The 13,918-nt window shown below is 39.7% G+C and overlaps 1 protein-coding gene across 1 annotated transcript; it reads right to left on the bottom strand.

Moving 5' to 3' along the window:
• Positions 1-702: 702 nt before the first annotated feature.
• MMGT1 (membrane magnesium transporter 1) lies at positions 703-13,446 on the bottom strand. Its single transcript, XM_010351504.3, has 5 exons — positions 13,356-13,446; positions 13,053-13,254; positions 10,640-10,692; positions 6,843-6,946; positions 703-4,650 (listed from the first exon to the last, which is right to left on the bottom strand). Exons 2-5 carry the CDS (start codon positions 13,129-13,131, stop codon positions 4,491-4,493), a joined length of 396 nt encoding a protein of 131 aa, XP_010349806.1. The 5' UTR covers positions 13,132-13,254; positions 13,356-13,446; the 3' UTR covers positions 703-4,490.
• Between the last annotated feature and the right edge of the window lie 472 nt (positions 13,447-13,918).

The raw sequence follows: 13,918 nt of genomic DNA, 5'->3' as shown, positions 1-13,918 counted from the left end.
GAATGAGGATGATGGTTTTTCCAATCAGTGTGGAAAGTTAATAAATGGGGTTGGAATACTTAGCTATTCAAGGGAGAAAAATGTTGAATCCTTTCCTCACTCCTACTACCTAGACAATTCCAAATGAATCAAAGATTTAAAAGTTGAAGAAAAACCTTAAAAGTATTGGAAAAATACATTAAATTTATTCTTAAATGCAGAGGCAGCCTTTATAAGCAAGGCAAAATCTCAGAAGCCATAAAGACTAAGTTTAACTACATAAATAAAACTTAGGAAAATATTATTAAACATGACAATGGACCAATTTTCTTAGCTTACAGAAAACTCATACAAATCAATAAAAAACATACCACCTAAGAGAAAACAGAACATGACTACGGAGTTCACAGGAAATATAAGTAACTGATAAACATGAAAATGTGTTCCATCTGCTTCATTAAAATGCATTAGACCTTCATTAAAATGCAAGATACCATTTATTCACTTTCACATAATCAGTCTTCAAAATTTTAGTACCCAGTATTGGCATGGGTTTGGCAAATAATCATTCTCATACGTTGTATGTGGAAGTAAACTGGGCAAAGTTTCCTAGAGGAGAGTTCAGCAGTAACTACTGAACTGAAAATAAAAAATACCCTCTGATTCAGCAATTCTATTGCTAGGAACCCTGTAGAATATAAACTCATTATATGCACAAGTATATTCATCACAATGTCATTTAATAAAATATTGGAAACAATCTAAAGAGCCTATCAATGTTTGAACATTTGTAACACATTCAAACATTAGAATACCACACAGTCATTTAAAATAACAAGGTATTTCTATATATACTGATACAGAGTGATCTCATAAAACACAGGTAGCAAAAAAAAGCAAGGTACAGAAGAATAGAGTCTGATTCCATTCATGTGAAATTTTTTAAAGTACATATTTGCTGACAAATAAAAAATTGTTTTCCTGTGAGAACGTACAAGACACTTGAAACTGGTTACTTTTGCAGAGAATTATTAGGGTAGAAGGGAAGGGGCCAAGTTTCTATGCCTTTCTGTACCATCTGATTTTGTCATGTGCGTGTATTAGCTTTCTTGCCCCCAATCCCCTAAGAACACTTGCTTAGCAGGTTATTTTGAGACATTCCTAGGTAGGTTTGAATATTGGTGGTGTTATTTTTCAAAATACTGTAGGTAAGTGCCAAGTTTTGCAATTTAGAATGTCCCCTTGGATTTTCACTAAACTTTCTATTTGCTCCCTGGATGCTTTAATCATAACGAATTCCTATTAAGTATAAAGTGACATTTTTTAATGGCAGTTTGGCTATTTAACAAATTCATGATAGACTCATTAGACACTAATGCTCAGGAACCCATTTTTATACCCCAAAGGGCATTTGATGATTTATCAGTATCATCGAGATTATATATTCTATTAAAAACATAAAATTGTAGTAAGATTTTACATGCACATTGAATTTAGTAAAACAGCAACACAGTAGAAAAATACAGTCACAAAATTAGCTCTTACATTTTTCTGGGGACAGAAAAGCAGAAGAAATGAGATTTAAAGTCCAAAAAACCCAAAAAGAACCCAAAAAACGCTATCAAAAACAGGTGAGACAATCATTTATTTATTGGACAGGGCAAGGTCATTCAAGGGGAGGAAACATATTCCAAAAACATGTGTTTACCTTGGTGTTACAGGCATTGATGCTCACAACAAACAACATTACTCAAAACATCATGAAAACAGGCTACATACAACCAGGAAGATGCTCTCAAGCCACTGGGAAGCCACAATGCTTAGGAAATAATCATTAGAGAGTTACAAAGCATAATCGTCTCCAAGATTCACTGCTATGCATATTCTGCGGCTGCACAGTATTTGGCTGGTTCCCTGGTTATTGAGTCTTCCTAGATTTTAAAGAGCCTTGACTGGTACACACCTCTGAACATTAGTCAAGTGAAGGCTTAACTAGCTCACATTGTCCTATTTTTGAACGTTCCTAGGCAATAATTGACTGTCTCATAGTACTGTAAATAAATTCTGTACTTAGTACATTTAGCAATGTTACAACGCATCCAAATCACCTTTAAGTCCTATGGTACATACTTGAAAAAGACAGCAGAAACTCATTGGTTTCAAAGAAGAAATTTGGTGAGCTCACCTGGCCCAAGATATGCAAGCTGCTAGCAAAGATAGACACAACTGAAAACTACTTTGTCAATTATTTGCCAAGTGACTTGGCCTGATATTTAGCAGGACTCTCCCTGACTGTGCAGGCAAAGATTTCAACATCCGTTCTAGAGACTAGCCACCATACTATAAGTAGTAGTATATCATGAATGCTTCCTTATGAGGAAAAACTAATAGCATAAGATTCACAGAGAAAAAATCTGTTAGGTATGTGGCCCTCCTGCCTGAAATCTATTGATTTCTACCAACCACTCCCTTTCACAGCAATAACAGTTTTCAAGATGAGAATTCACTCCATATAGAAAACCACATTCGGGAAGCCAGTTCCAAAAGACCAAATATTGTAGAACTCCATTTACAGGAAATGACCAGAACTGGCAAATCTACAGAGAGATAAATAGATTAGTGGTTGCCGGGGGCTAGGAGGTGGGCACTGGGAGAAAATGAGAGGTGACTGCTCAAAGGTGCAGTGTTTCTTTTTGGGTTAACAAAATGTTCTCAAACTGACTGTGGTCACGGTTACACAACTTTGTGAATACACTAAAAACCACTGAATTGTACCGTTAAAATGGGTGAATTGTAAGGTATATGAATTTCATCTCAATAATGTTACAAACATATTAAGAAAGGAAGACAGCCCCCAAAGAGAAGGAAACAAGAGGCTCTTCCAAACCAAATCATACCTGAGGAAACAGTAGCCAAGTCTGATGGAATGAGCTTGTTTCTTGCATGCTGTTTTAAGTTATCATCACTTTAACCAGATTTCACATTTTAATTCATTTCTAAATTACTTTCAGTTATCAGATTTCTAACTTTGTTCTCATTAAAGAGCAGAATCAGTGCTCAACAGACTGGGTTGGCATAACAAACCAAAACTAAACAACAAGAATAAAAACCCAATGAAAAAATAACTTCATGCTTTGGGGCTATGTGTTACCAGTCAGAAGAGAAGAGCTGAGGCTCATTTCTAAAAGAAAAAAAAAAAAATGTCTACAAGTACAATGGCATCTTATGACTTGTGCTTAAAGCACATTTCCTTTTAAAACCCGCATACGGTTATTCCCTTTACACCTATACAATTCAAAAAAAGCAATGTTTTTACACCTGTACAATCCAACAAAAGCAACGTTCTCTACAAAGAAATGTTGAGCTTCCTACTGCTCTCTAGCTCCAAGAGCTAGCCAATTTCCTTGAAAATAAAATTACCATTTCTAAAAATATCAACTCTGTATCCTCATCCTCACTTTCAGCACCATATAGTGAAGATGGAAAACTCGAAGCCTGCTATAAGTCAGAAACTACAAAACAATTTCTTAAATGACCTGATTTTTCTCAAAACATTAGTCCAAATATTGAGAATATATTTGGCCCAAATTCCTTTGAAGTCTGTCTTTAGATTAATGGCAAGTTTCCTTTATTTCGCTTATTCACTACTTTAGTATGAAGTAAACAGATTTTAAATCAGTTAAACTGGCTAATGACAATTTTCCTCAATGATTTTTCTTCTACATAGGCAAGATAATGAAATCACAAAAGGTCTTCAACTAGTCTTCAACTACTCTTACACTATATAATCAATTAGGGAAATTTTTACAGACAAAGGAGAACACAAGTAGCTTTACAGCAAGTTGAGCTTGTTAAATATATTTGTTCTGACAAAGAATTTCTGACACAGACATTGCCCACTACACACAGAACCTCAGAGAAGTGATGAAACAAGACAGCCAATAGTAGAAGGCATATGGGAGCAGGTTGGGGTGAAAAGTCACACATAAATTAAAAACTGGCAAGTACTTCTAAAGCACAGCCACTTTTTAGGGGACACAAGAAAAACTGTTAAATCACCATTTTGGTCTCATTAGGGAAGTCCATTTGTTAAGAACTGAAGACCATTTTACCATAATTCATGCTGCAAAATGCAGTAGTCACAGAGTATTTCCAAAAGGATTTCAAACATTGTAGTGCAAAAGAAAAGACATCTACGAAAATAAATAATCACAAAAAACACCAATGGTTTTCAAGGAAATGTGTTCAAAACAGTGGCTTTTACAAAAGATGTGGATTTGTTTTAAACGAAAAAAAAATTCCCTATATGAAATACCAAAGACCCATTTCACATATAACTTATACTGCATAATGATTGAATTAATAGTATATAAACAAGGGGCATGGTTTTTCCTAAAGTAGGTCTGAAAAATCAATATAAATACTAATGGGGGGGGAAGGAGTGTTTTATACCCCAAACTCCGATATTTCAGCTCTGTGTCTTGTCCTATTTATCATAATTTGTAAAAATCTTAACGACGCAGCGATTCAAGTTTTCGTAACTTCAATGATGTGTTAGAGGACAATGCATCTTGATTTGAAGAATTTGCTGTATCCGAAGGCCGGAACAGTACTCGACCACGATGATTAAATACATAAAAGGATGGGTGATTTCTTAATGTATCAAATGTCCTTAAAAGAAAAAAAGCATCAATTTTAGATAAACCTTTATAAAACCCTACTTGAAAATAAGCAGACTTCTAACGAATCATCAATTTGCTACGGGTTATATTTTTTAACAGATATTAACACATAAAATCCGACTGTAAATAATATTCATACTGTATCTCTTTTCCTGTATAAAGTAATTAAGAAACCTGAAAAAGCAGCATAAAGCTCTCAAATTTCTTCTTTTTTTAAAAAAAAGTAATGGGGTCTCATTCTGTTGCTCAGGCTGCAGTGCAGTGGTGCAAACATAGCTCACTGCAGCCTCAAACTCCTGGACTCAAGTGACCCTCCTGTCTCAGCCCCCCAAGTGCTGTAACTACAGCTGTGCACCACCACGCATGGCTAATTTTTTTTTTTTTTTTTTTTTTTTTTTTGTAGAGACAGGGTCTCCCAATGCTGCCCAGGTGGTCTCAGACTCCTGGACTCAAGCAATTCTCCTATCTCAGCCTCCCAAAGAGCTGAGATTACAGGTGTGAGCCACCATGCCTGCTCCTAATTTGTTTTTTATTCAGCCATTCCTTCCAGGATGCCTATGAATTACAACACAAATACTAGCTCAACTTTAATTGTCCCTGTAAATCTAACAGTAGCCCATGCCGAATAGTCTTTTTTAAAAAGCAGCACACAGATTACAGCTTTGATTATTCTCATTCATTTGGCTCTCATTATTCAAGCCATATGATCATTTCACTGATCTGTTTTCTAAGAATCTTTCAAGTACAACAAAAAATTCCTTTTAGCCCTCTGCACCTGCTATTATCCAAACTCACATACTTTTCTACTACCTACCTAATGACATTTGTTTTACTTCTTTCTTTCCTGGCCCCTTGCCTGTGATTTTTGGTAGACTCTTTGTAAGAGTAAGCAGTGATGACACTAAAGTATCCTTTCTACCTTTCCAGTGAGAGATAAAAGAGTTCACAAACACCTTGGTGTATGACCTTTCTGGTTTTTGTTTTTCAATATTATTTTCCTGGAAATGATAGGAGAACTCTTCCTTTGATACAAACACAAATCTCAGTCAGCCCACCTAAACATGCAAGCACACCCCCATATAAAAAAGGAGGCCTGATATCTAACTCTTCGAAATGTACATATTGGGTGAGGCACCATGGCTCACACCTGTAATCCCAGAACTTTGGGAAGCCAAGGTGGGTGGATCACTTGGAGGCCAGGAGTTTGAGACCATCCTGGCCAACATGGAGAAACCCCATCTCTACTAAAAATACAGAAGTTAGCCAGGTATGCTCGCGGGTTCCTTTAATCCCAGCTACCCAGGAGGCTGAGGCAGGAGAATCGCTTGAACTTTGGAGGAGGCGGAGGTTGCAGTGAGGCAAAATCACACCACTGCACTCCAGCCTGGTTGTTAGAGACCCTGTGTCAAAAAATAAATAAAATGTACATAATGAACTAAAAGTAAAAGAGGGGTATGAGTTTCCTGTAACACATAAATGTTTACTCTGACTCCTTCTAAGCAAATATTGTAAAGGGGTATCATGTCCAGGATAAAGAAGTTGGGTGAAGTCCAGGGATGGAACTGAACAAAGCTAAAGGATGATTTTAGGAAAGTAAAAATATGAAAAAGAAAAGCAGACACAGCTCATGAAAACAGTTTAGAAGTAGTCCAAGAGAAAAAAAGAAAGCAGAATAACAAATATACTTTTCATCCAGGAGTAGAAAAGGGCCTGGGAGCAGAGCTTATCTCCTAGAATAGGTTCAAGTGAGAGAAGAAACCGAAAACCACTTATTCTTCCAAAGACTATGCTGGGACAAGAGGATAGAAAGATGGTAGGAAGAGAGGGATGGAGGGAAAGAGAAAAGGGAAAAGGAGGGGAAGGAAGGAAAGGAAGGAGGAAGGTTAAAAATTCGGAGGCATTATTTTTCTATAAATCTATTTTCATCCATCTGTCCATCCAACCAACCAATCAATTTAAGCAACATCATTTTTTATTCTACGGTGAATAATCTGCCATTCATGTTCCATTTTTCTTACAACATCAAACGCCACCTCAATGTTTTTACCTCATTATTCATACAAACTGCGTAATCAAAATGCAGAAACAAAACTTTTATGTACCAGAAAATGTACACTTTAAATTATGTGAATACAGCAAACCTCTATGAAACTCAATACCTATGAAAAGGGAAAGACTTACTTATTTTTCAGTTCTGAAGTAGCATCCATGTCTTTAAACTCCCCTGCAATATGAACTATGCCGTAACAGGTAACTGCAAAGGCCAGAAGTGTCTGAAGAACTATCTGTGAGTATAAAGATTGAGATTACTAAATAACACAAATATTATTTTAAACATTTACAATTTTCTCTCCATCTCTTTATCACCTCTAACAGGTAGTCCTCTCAGGGCCACTATCAGGGAGACAATGCTTGCTTGAAATCACTGCGATTCAGATGCAATACAATCTAAAAATTCTGTGACTTGGTTGCCAAAATACTTCTGATGCTTCAATAAATAAACCTAGTGACATGTTCAAATAAGCAAAATCACTGAGTACCGAATGGTACTAAGCCACTCAGAACTCAATGATCAAATATTACCTGCTTCCAAGAGCAACAAAGAATTTTTAAGGTATTATTGGTAAATATCATAGAGTACAGAAAGCATATGTGCACAGTATAAAGCAATTAAAAGACCACGTACCCACCACCCAGCTGAACAGAACATTCCTAGTACCTTTCAAGTCCCATGTCCCTCTCAGACTGTATACTTCACCATCCCTCTCAAAGTTAACTATTGTCCTGAATTGTATATTACTGTTTCTTGCTTTTCTTGATAATTTTACCAGCTATTAAATATATACGAATCTCTAAAACATATATTCATTACTTTTGCCCATACTGAACTTTATTTAAATGAACTCAAATGTATTCTTTTGTGTCTAGCTTTCCTCACTCAACATTACGTTTGTGAGATGCATCCGTGGTATAGTACGTAGTTGTAGTCAGTACATTTTCATTGTGTGGTTTGTTTTTTTTTTTCTTTTTTTGAGACAGAGTCTCACTCTGTCATCCAGGCTAGAGTGCAATGGCTTGGACTCAACTCACTGCAACCTCTGCCCCCCAGGTTCAAGCAGTTCTCCGGCCTCAGCCTCCCAAGTAGCTGGGATTACAGGCACGTGCCACCACATCTGGCTAATTTTTGTATTTTTAGTAGAGACGAGGTTTCACCATGTTGGCCAGGCTGGTCTCAAACTCCTGACCTCCGGTGATCTGCCCACCTCGGCCTCCCAAAGTGCTGAGATTACAGGCGTGAGCCACCCGTGCTGGGCCAATTTTCACTGTGCTTTGTATTTCATTATATCAAAATGCCACACTTTATCCATTCTGCTGTTGTTAAGATATGTGGGTTGTTTCCTGTTACTTTCACAATCAACACAAATACTTATATGCATGTCTCTCAGTTCATATGTGCAAACACTGAGTGTAGACTATGCACATGTTCAATTTTACTGGGCAATACCAAATGCCTTTCCAAAGTGGCTGAGCAAGCAAAAATGCTGAATGTTTCATTTTAACCAATATGGGATTATGGGCATGTTCAGATTACAGAAAAAAGTTCTTTAGGCCGGGCGTGGTGGCTCAGTCTTGTGAACCCAGCACTTTGGGAGGCCGAGGAGGGCAGATCAGGAGGTCAGGAGATTGAGACCATCATGGCTAACATGGTGAAAACCCACCTCTACTTAAAAAATATATATACAGCTGGGTGCGGTGGCTCACGCCTGTAATCCCAGCACTTTGGGAGGCAGAGGCGGGTGGATCATGAGGTCAAGAGATCGAGACCATCCTGGTCAACATGGTGAAACCCCGTCTCTACTAAAAATACAAAAAATTAGCTGGGCATGGTGGCACGTGCCTGTAATCTCAGCTACTCAGGAGGCTGAGGCAGGAGAATTGCCTGAACCCAGGAGGCAGAGGTTGCGGTGAGCCGAGATCGCACCACTGCACTCCAGCCTGGGTAACAAGAGCAAAACTCCGTCTCAAAAAAAAAAAAAAAAAAGAAAAAAGAAAAAAATACATATATATGAATATATATATGAATATATATATATGAATATATATATGAATATATATATGAATATATATATATATATATATATATATATATATATATATAATTAGCCAGGTATGGTGGCAGGCACCTGTAATCCCAGCTACTCGGGATGCTAAGGCAGGAGAATTCCTTGAACCCGGGAGGCGGAGGTTGCAGTGAGCCAAGGTTGCACCACTGCACTCCAGCCTAGGCGACAGAGTGAGATTTAGCCTCAGGGGAAAATTCTTTAAAACAGAAATAAGAATGAGTGAGTGAGTGTTAGTGAGTGTGACTGTGTGAGTGTGTGTGTGTGCGCGTGCGTGTGTGTGTCCATCACAAAAAAAAGGGTGACAGGAGGCGTTAACAGCCTCATCAACCACATCTTTAATTATAGACAAAGTCAAAATTAGCCACAATCTATTTTCCTGTTTAAATTAAAACCTAACATTATATATCATACCATTTTACATTCCCACCACCAGTCTACCAAGAAGACTTGTATTATACAATGCAATCAAAGGTACTTTTAACAAAACTCTATATGAGCTGTCATGAAAATAAGATTGAAGCTGCTAATAAGTTAACTATAAAACTATACATATATACACATATAACTTTTTTTTTTTTTTGAGACAGTCTCGCTCTATGTCCTAGTCTGCAGTGCAGTGGCACGATCTTGGCTCACTGCAACCCCCAACTCCTGGGTTCAAATGATTTTTCTGCCTCAGCCTCCTGAGTAGCTGGGGCTACAGGTGCGTGCCACCATGCACAGCTAATTTTTGTTAATAGTGACAGGGTTTCACCATGTTGGCCAGGATAGTCTCAATCTTTTGACCTCATGATCCGCCTGCCTTGGCCTCCCAAAGTGCTGTGATTACAGGCATGAGCCACCGTGCCCGGCCTACATGTATAACTTTTTAAAGAAAAAAGTGTTTGTACTAAGTAAAACTACACATACATAATGTTGTTTGTGCATAGGAAGAAGACCAAACTACTACTGTACTCCAAACTGTTGGGGATCCAAGTGGAACTGTCAAGGAATGAGGCCAGTTTTCTTTTGTTGTTGCTGTTTTTATAATTGTATAGGGTCAGTTTTAATTTTTACTGTTTGATTTTGTTAAAAGAACTTAATATTTGTATAATTTCAAATCTAGTAAAGATAAAAATTGTGAGTGATGCTGGACTATTTATCATTTTTGTCTAAAAAAAGTACTTTCCTGGCAGGGTGTGGTGGCTCACACCTGTAATCCCAGCACTTTGGAAGGTTGGGGTGGGTGGATCACCTGAGGTCAGGAGTTCAAGACCAGCCTGGCCAACATGGGGAAACCCTGTCTCTACTAAAAAAATACAAAATATTAGCCAGGAGTGGTGGCAGGCACCGGTAATCCCAGCTACTTGGGAGGCTGAGGCAGGAGAATTGCTTGAACTTGGGAGGCAGAGGTTGCAGTGAGCCCAGATCACGCCACTGCACTCCAGCCTGGGCAACAAGAGCAAAACACCGTCTCAAAAAAATGCAAAACACAAAAAACAAAAAACACTTTTTTTCTTTCATTTTACTACCTATGCATGTCCCTAAACAATGTATTCTTGGCTTTATTTCCTTTACATAAAAAGGAACTTTTCTCAGAAATAAAGCCAAATCATCAACTTTTTAAGTCCATCCCATACTATGGACAGAGCAACTTCTAGAAAGACTATTTTAACTATAGTTTTAGAAACCAAACAGAGAAATCTTTTAAGGTTTCCAAATATTTGAGCTTTATAATGAGTGATGAAAAGTGGAGATCAGATGTTATTTTACGTCTGGAAAACTTTAAGAGACTAAAAACCAGTAATACAATTATAATAAGCTATGTGTCTAATTTTAAACATACATGTAATGGAATATAAATGACCAACTTACATCTATTGGCAGTGATTCATCTTCCTTTTCTGTTAGTCGCATATAAGAACGATCTATAAACCAGAAGCATACCATTAAGGAAATTGTAGCTCATTTTTCTTTCTTAAAATGCAAGCAAATCAATATACCAAAGAAGTGGCTGACTTACATGCTACATAAAGTAATGCTAATCCCGGATTCCTCAAAACCTCCTATCTTCCAAGGCAGTCAGCCCTATCTTACTGAACTATTTGATTTTCATCATCACTACCTGCTTTGTCACCTTATAAAATGGGTCAGAGTGACAGGTGAGCAAGTATGAGGCAGAAATACCTTAGTATAATTTTCCTTTCATTATTCTAGAAACTTCTCAAACTGTTACTTTCACTAACTCATCAAAGAAATCACAATTATTTAAAAGGTAAAGTCTACAGAAAATTTCAACTCTGAAACAGCACCATCACCACACAGTATGGATAAAATACTGTTATAGAAATGGTTCTCCTGAGAGGATACGCTGGGGCAGTGGTTGACAGGAATTCCATGAAATCAGTTTCTGCCTCTACCAGTTAATTATAATTCTGCTGCTGCTGCCTAACCTCAGGAGGCAGCAAAGAATAAAAGAATCGGGATTTGGAAACTGGTAAGCCTAAATCAGTGCCAGCTCTTCAATTTCCTATAATCTCATTTAATTAAAGAAGCTCTCAATGAGCATAATACATATCTCAAGTTCAGAGTGTTAAAATGGGGGGTGTCTTTAAAATCAAAGAAATACAGTACCTACTTTTTCATTACCTGAATTTCCACAACAGTAAAATGAGAATAATGTGAGGTGAGGATTAAACAAGATACAGTAAATAACTGGTGCCCTACTAGAACAAAGTTCATTACAGCAAAGATGAGCATGTCGCAGCGCCACACTGTGCTGTCTGCTGCCACAATCTGACATGACACACTTAGTCTTAAATGTATATATTACTCTCTCTCTAACATAAGCATGTATAATGGTCTTTATACATGAGCATGTATAAAGAGGTCTCACTGCAGTGGCAAATCCACAAGGCATTCTCATCACCCAAAACATAAAATACAAAAATCTTAATTCTAGATGAACCTAGGACAATCCCTATGTAATAACTTACTTTGGACTAAATAACTCAAATTGGTTTTGAGTGCATATGTATTGACTCTTAAAAGAGAATGTGTTTAGAGACATTTCTTAAGTTTTAACCTACAGGTTTGTCATAAAGACAAGAGTAAAAGAAACATCAAACCAATACCAAAGTAGATTTTGACTAATCTCCTATCTGGTTCAATTCCCAGCTAGATTGCATGAAGGCTCGCCTGATTCTAACACTACATTCAACCAGGAATTTCTTCATCCGTAAAATTAAGGGGTTGGAATTCAGTGAACTCCAAGAACGCTTCTCGCCCTACAATTATATAATTCTACAGCTAAAGCTTAGTGTAGAAAATGACAGAGTGCTCCAGTGTATCTTAATCTCCTCTAGGACAGTGTTTCTCAAACTAATGTGCATACAAATCACCTGGGGATCGTATTAAAACCAAGATTCTGATTGAACAGATCTGGCCTGAGCGTCTTCTAACTACCTGCCAGGTGGTGCTCATGATGCTGGTCTGTTGACCATACTTTAAGCAGCAAGGATCTAGGATACTTTCTTTCCTTAACCTCCCAGTTCCCCCCCCCCCAACAAAATGACTGTCCCTGCTTCCATGCATCCTTATATACTTTTAGCATACCACTTCATTGTAATTACTTCTTGATACACTTGTTTTCCTCTAGACTTTGAACTGGCTCAGGGCATCGCTGTATCTCTAAGCACCTAAGCACAGTGCAATTTCAACCAACGACCCAAAACTGAAGTTCATAACTCAGTGTAGCACAAATCTTTTGCCCAAGGTCACACAGATTTAGCGGTAATGCAAGTTTTCTAACAACCAGCCCTTCAGACTCCCAGTCCAGTGCTCTTTCTCCTGTACCACAGTGCCTCCCTGAGGCAATCGGTCACTTAACTACTCAGTCTTTGCCTGGACAGTCCAAGAGTGCCCAAGATTATTGTCCACTTTGTTGTCAGGGGACCATGAGCATCCAGAGTCCTCAATCCCACAACTGTGCCTAATCTGCCCCGTACTGGATCTGTCATCACTTGTCCTGGATTCCTGGAGACCCATTTTGAACCCTCCCAGACACCTCCTTCCAACTTTCCTGCAATTCCAGGCGCCACACTCTCCTCAAATTCAAACTCCAAACCTTCCACTGGTGACTCCTGCATTGATTTTCTTAGTCATTCCAAACTGTAAGGTCTCAAAGGACCATTAACCGGACATTCGCTCTGATGGTCCCTTAGAAGTGCGCCCACACACCGCCCCTAAGGTCCCACACCGGAGCGGTCCCCGTGCCCAAGGCACTTACGCTGCGCAGCGGAAAAGGCGGCGTGGGCTAGGGCAAAGAGACCGATGCCTACCAGCCCCTTCCAAAGCGACGGCGCCATAATGCCGAAGAAGCAGCAGCCCAGCAAAAGAAACGAAGGGTGGCGAAGCTGTTTCTTCTTCCACCTGCGGGTGTCCGCGCGCCGCAGAAAGATGACGTCACTGAAGTCCTGAGCGCCAAGTGTCTAAGTGGTGGAAAAGCCAGAGGGTCGTGAAAAAGCGGAAACAGGCATGCCGGGAAGAAGGAGAAAGCTACACGGAAAAAGGTCCGCGAGAACCCACGAACCTGCGCTACGGAGGCCTCTCTGGGAGGGGCGGGGCTCAACGGAGTCGTAAACGAAGACGCAAAAGCAGGAGCAATGCGGAAGCGAAGAGGAAGGACGCCGGCTAATCAGCGCGGGCCGCGACAGCGGGGCGGGGCCCGTGGCGAAAATAGGGTGGGGAAGAGGGGCGGGGGTCTGCGTAGAGAATGGGTGGGGCCGAGCGGCGGGGTGGGGAATAGGAGCGGGGCCTGCGACAGGTGGGTGTAGCCGAGAGGCGGGGCCTGGGATTGGTGGGTGTATCCAAGGGGGCAGGGTTTGGTGGGTGTGGCAGAGGGGCGGGGCCTTCGGGGAGGAGGTGGGGCGGAGGGGCGGGGCCTTCGTGGAGGAGGTGGGGCGGAGGGGCGGGGCCTTCGGGGAGGAGGTGGGGCGGACGGGCGGAGGGGCAGGGAGGAGGTGGGACCGAGGGGCGGGGCTGGGGTGGTGGAGAAAGGCAGTAGGTGCAGAATACAGACCCTGGACAGTTGTGTTTTGTGGGTTGGTTGGTTTGGGTTTTTCTTCAAACTGTGCCTTTTGTTTTCTGTAGGCC

This window comes from Saimiri boliviensis, chromosome X, assembly GCF_048565385.1.
Source record: "Saimiri boliviensis isolate mSaiBol1 chromosome X, mSaiBol1.pri, whole genome shotgun sequence".
NCBI classification, from domain to species: Eukaryota; Metazoa; Chordata; class Mammalia; order Primates; family Cebidae; genus Saimiri; species Saimiri boliviensis.
This window is presented reverse-complemented; position numbering and strand designations above follow the sequence as displayed.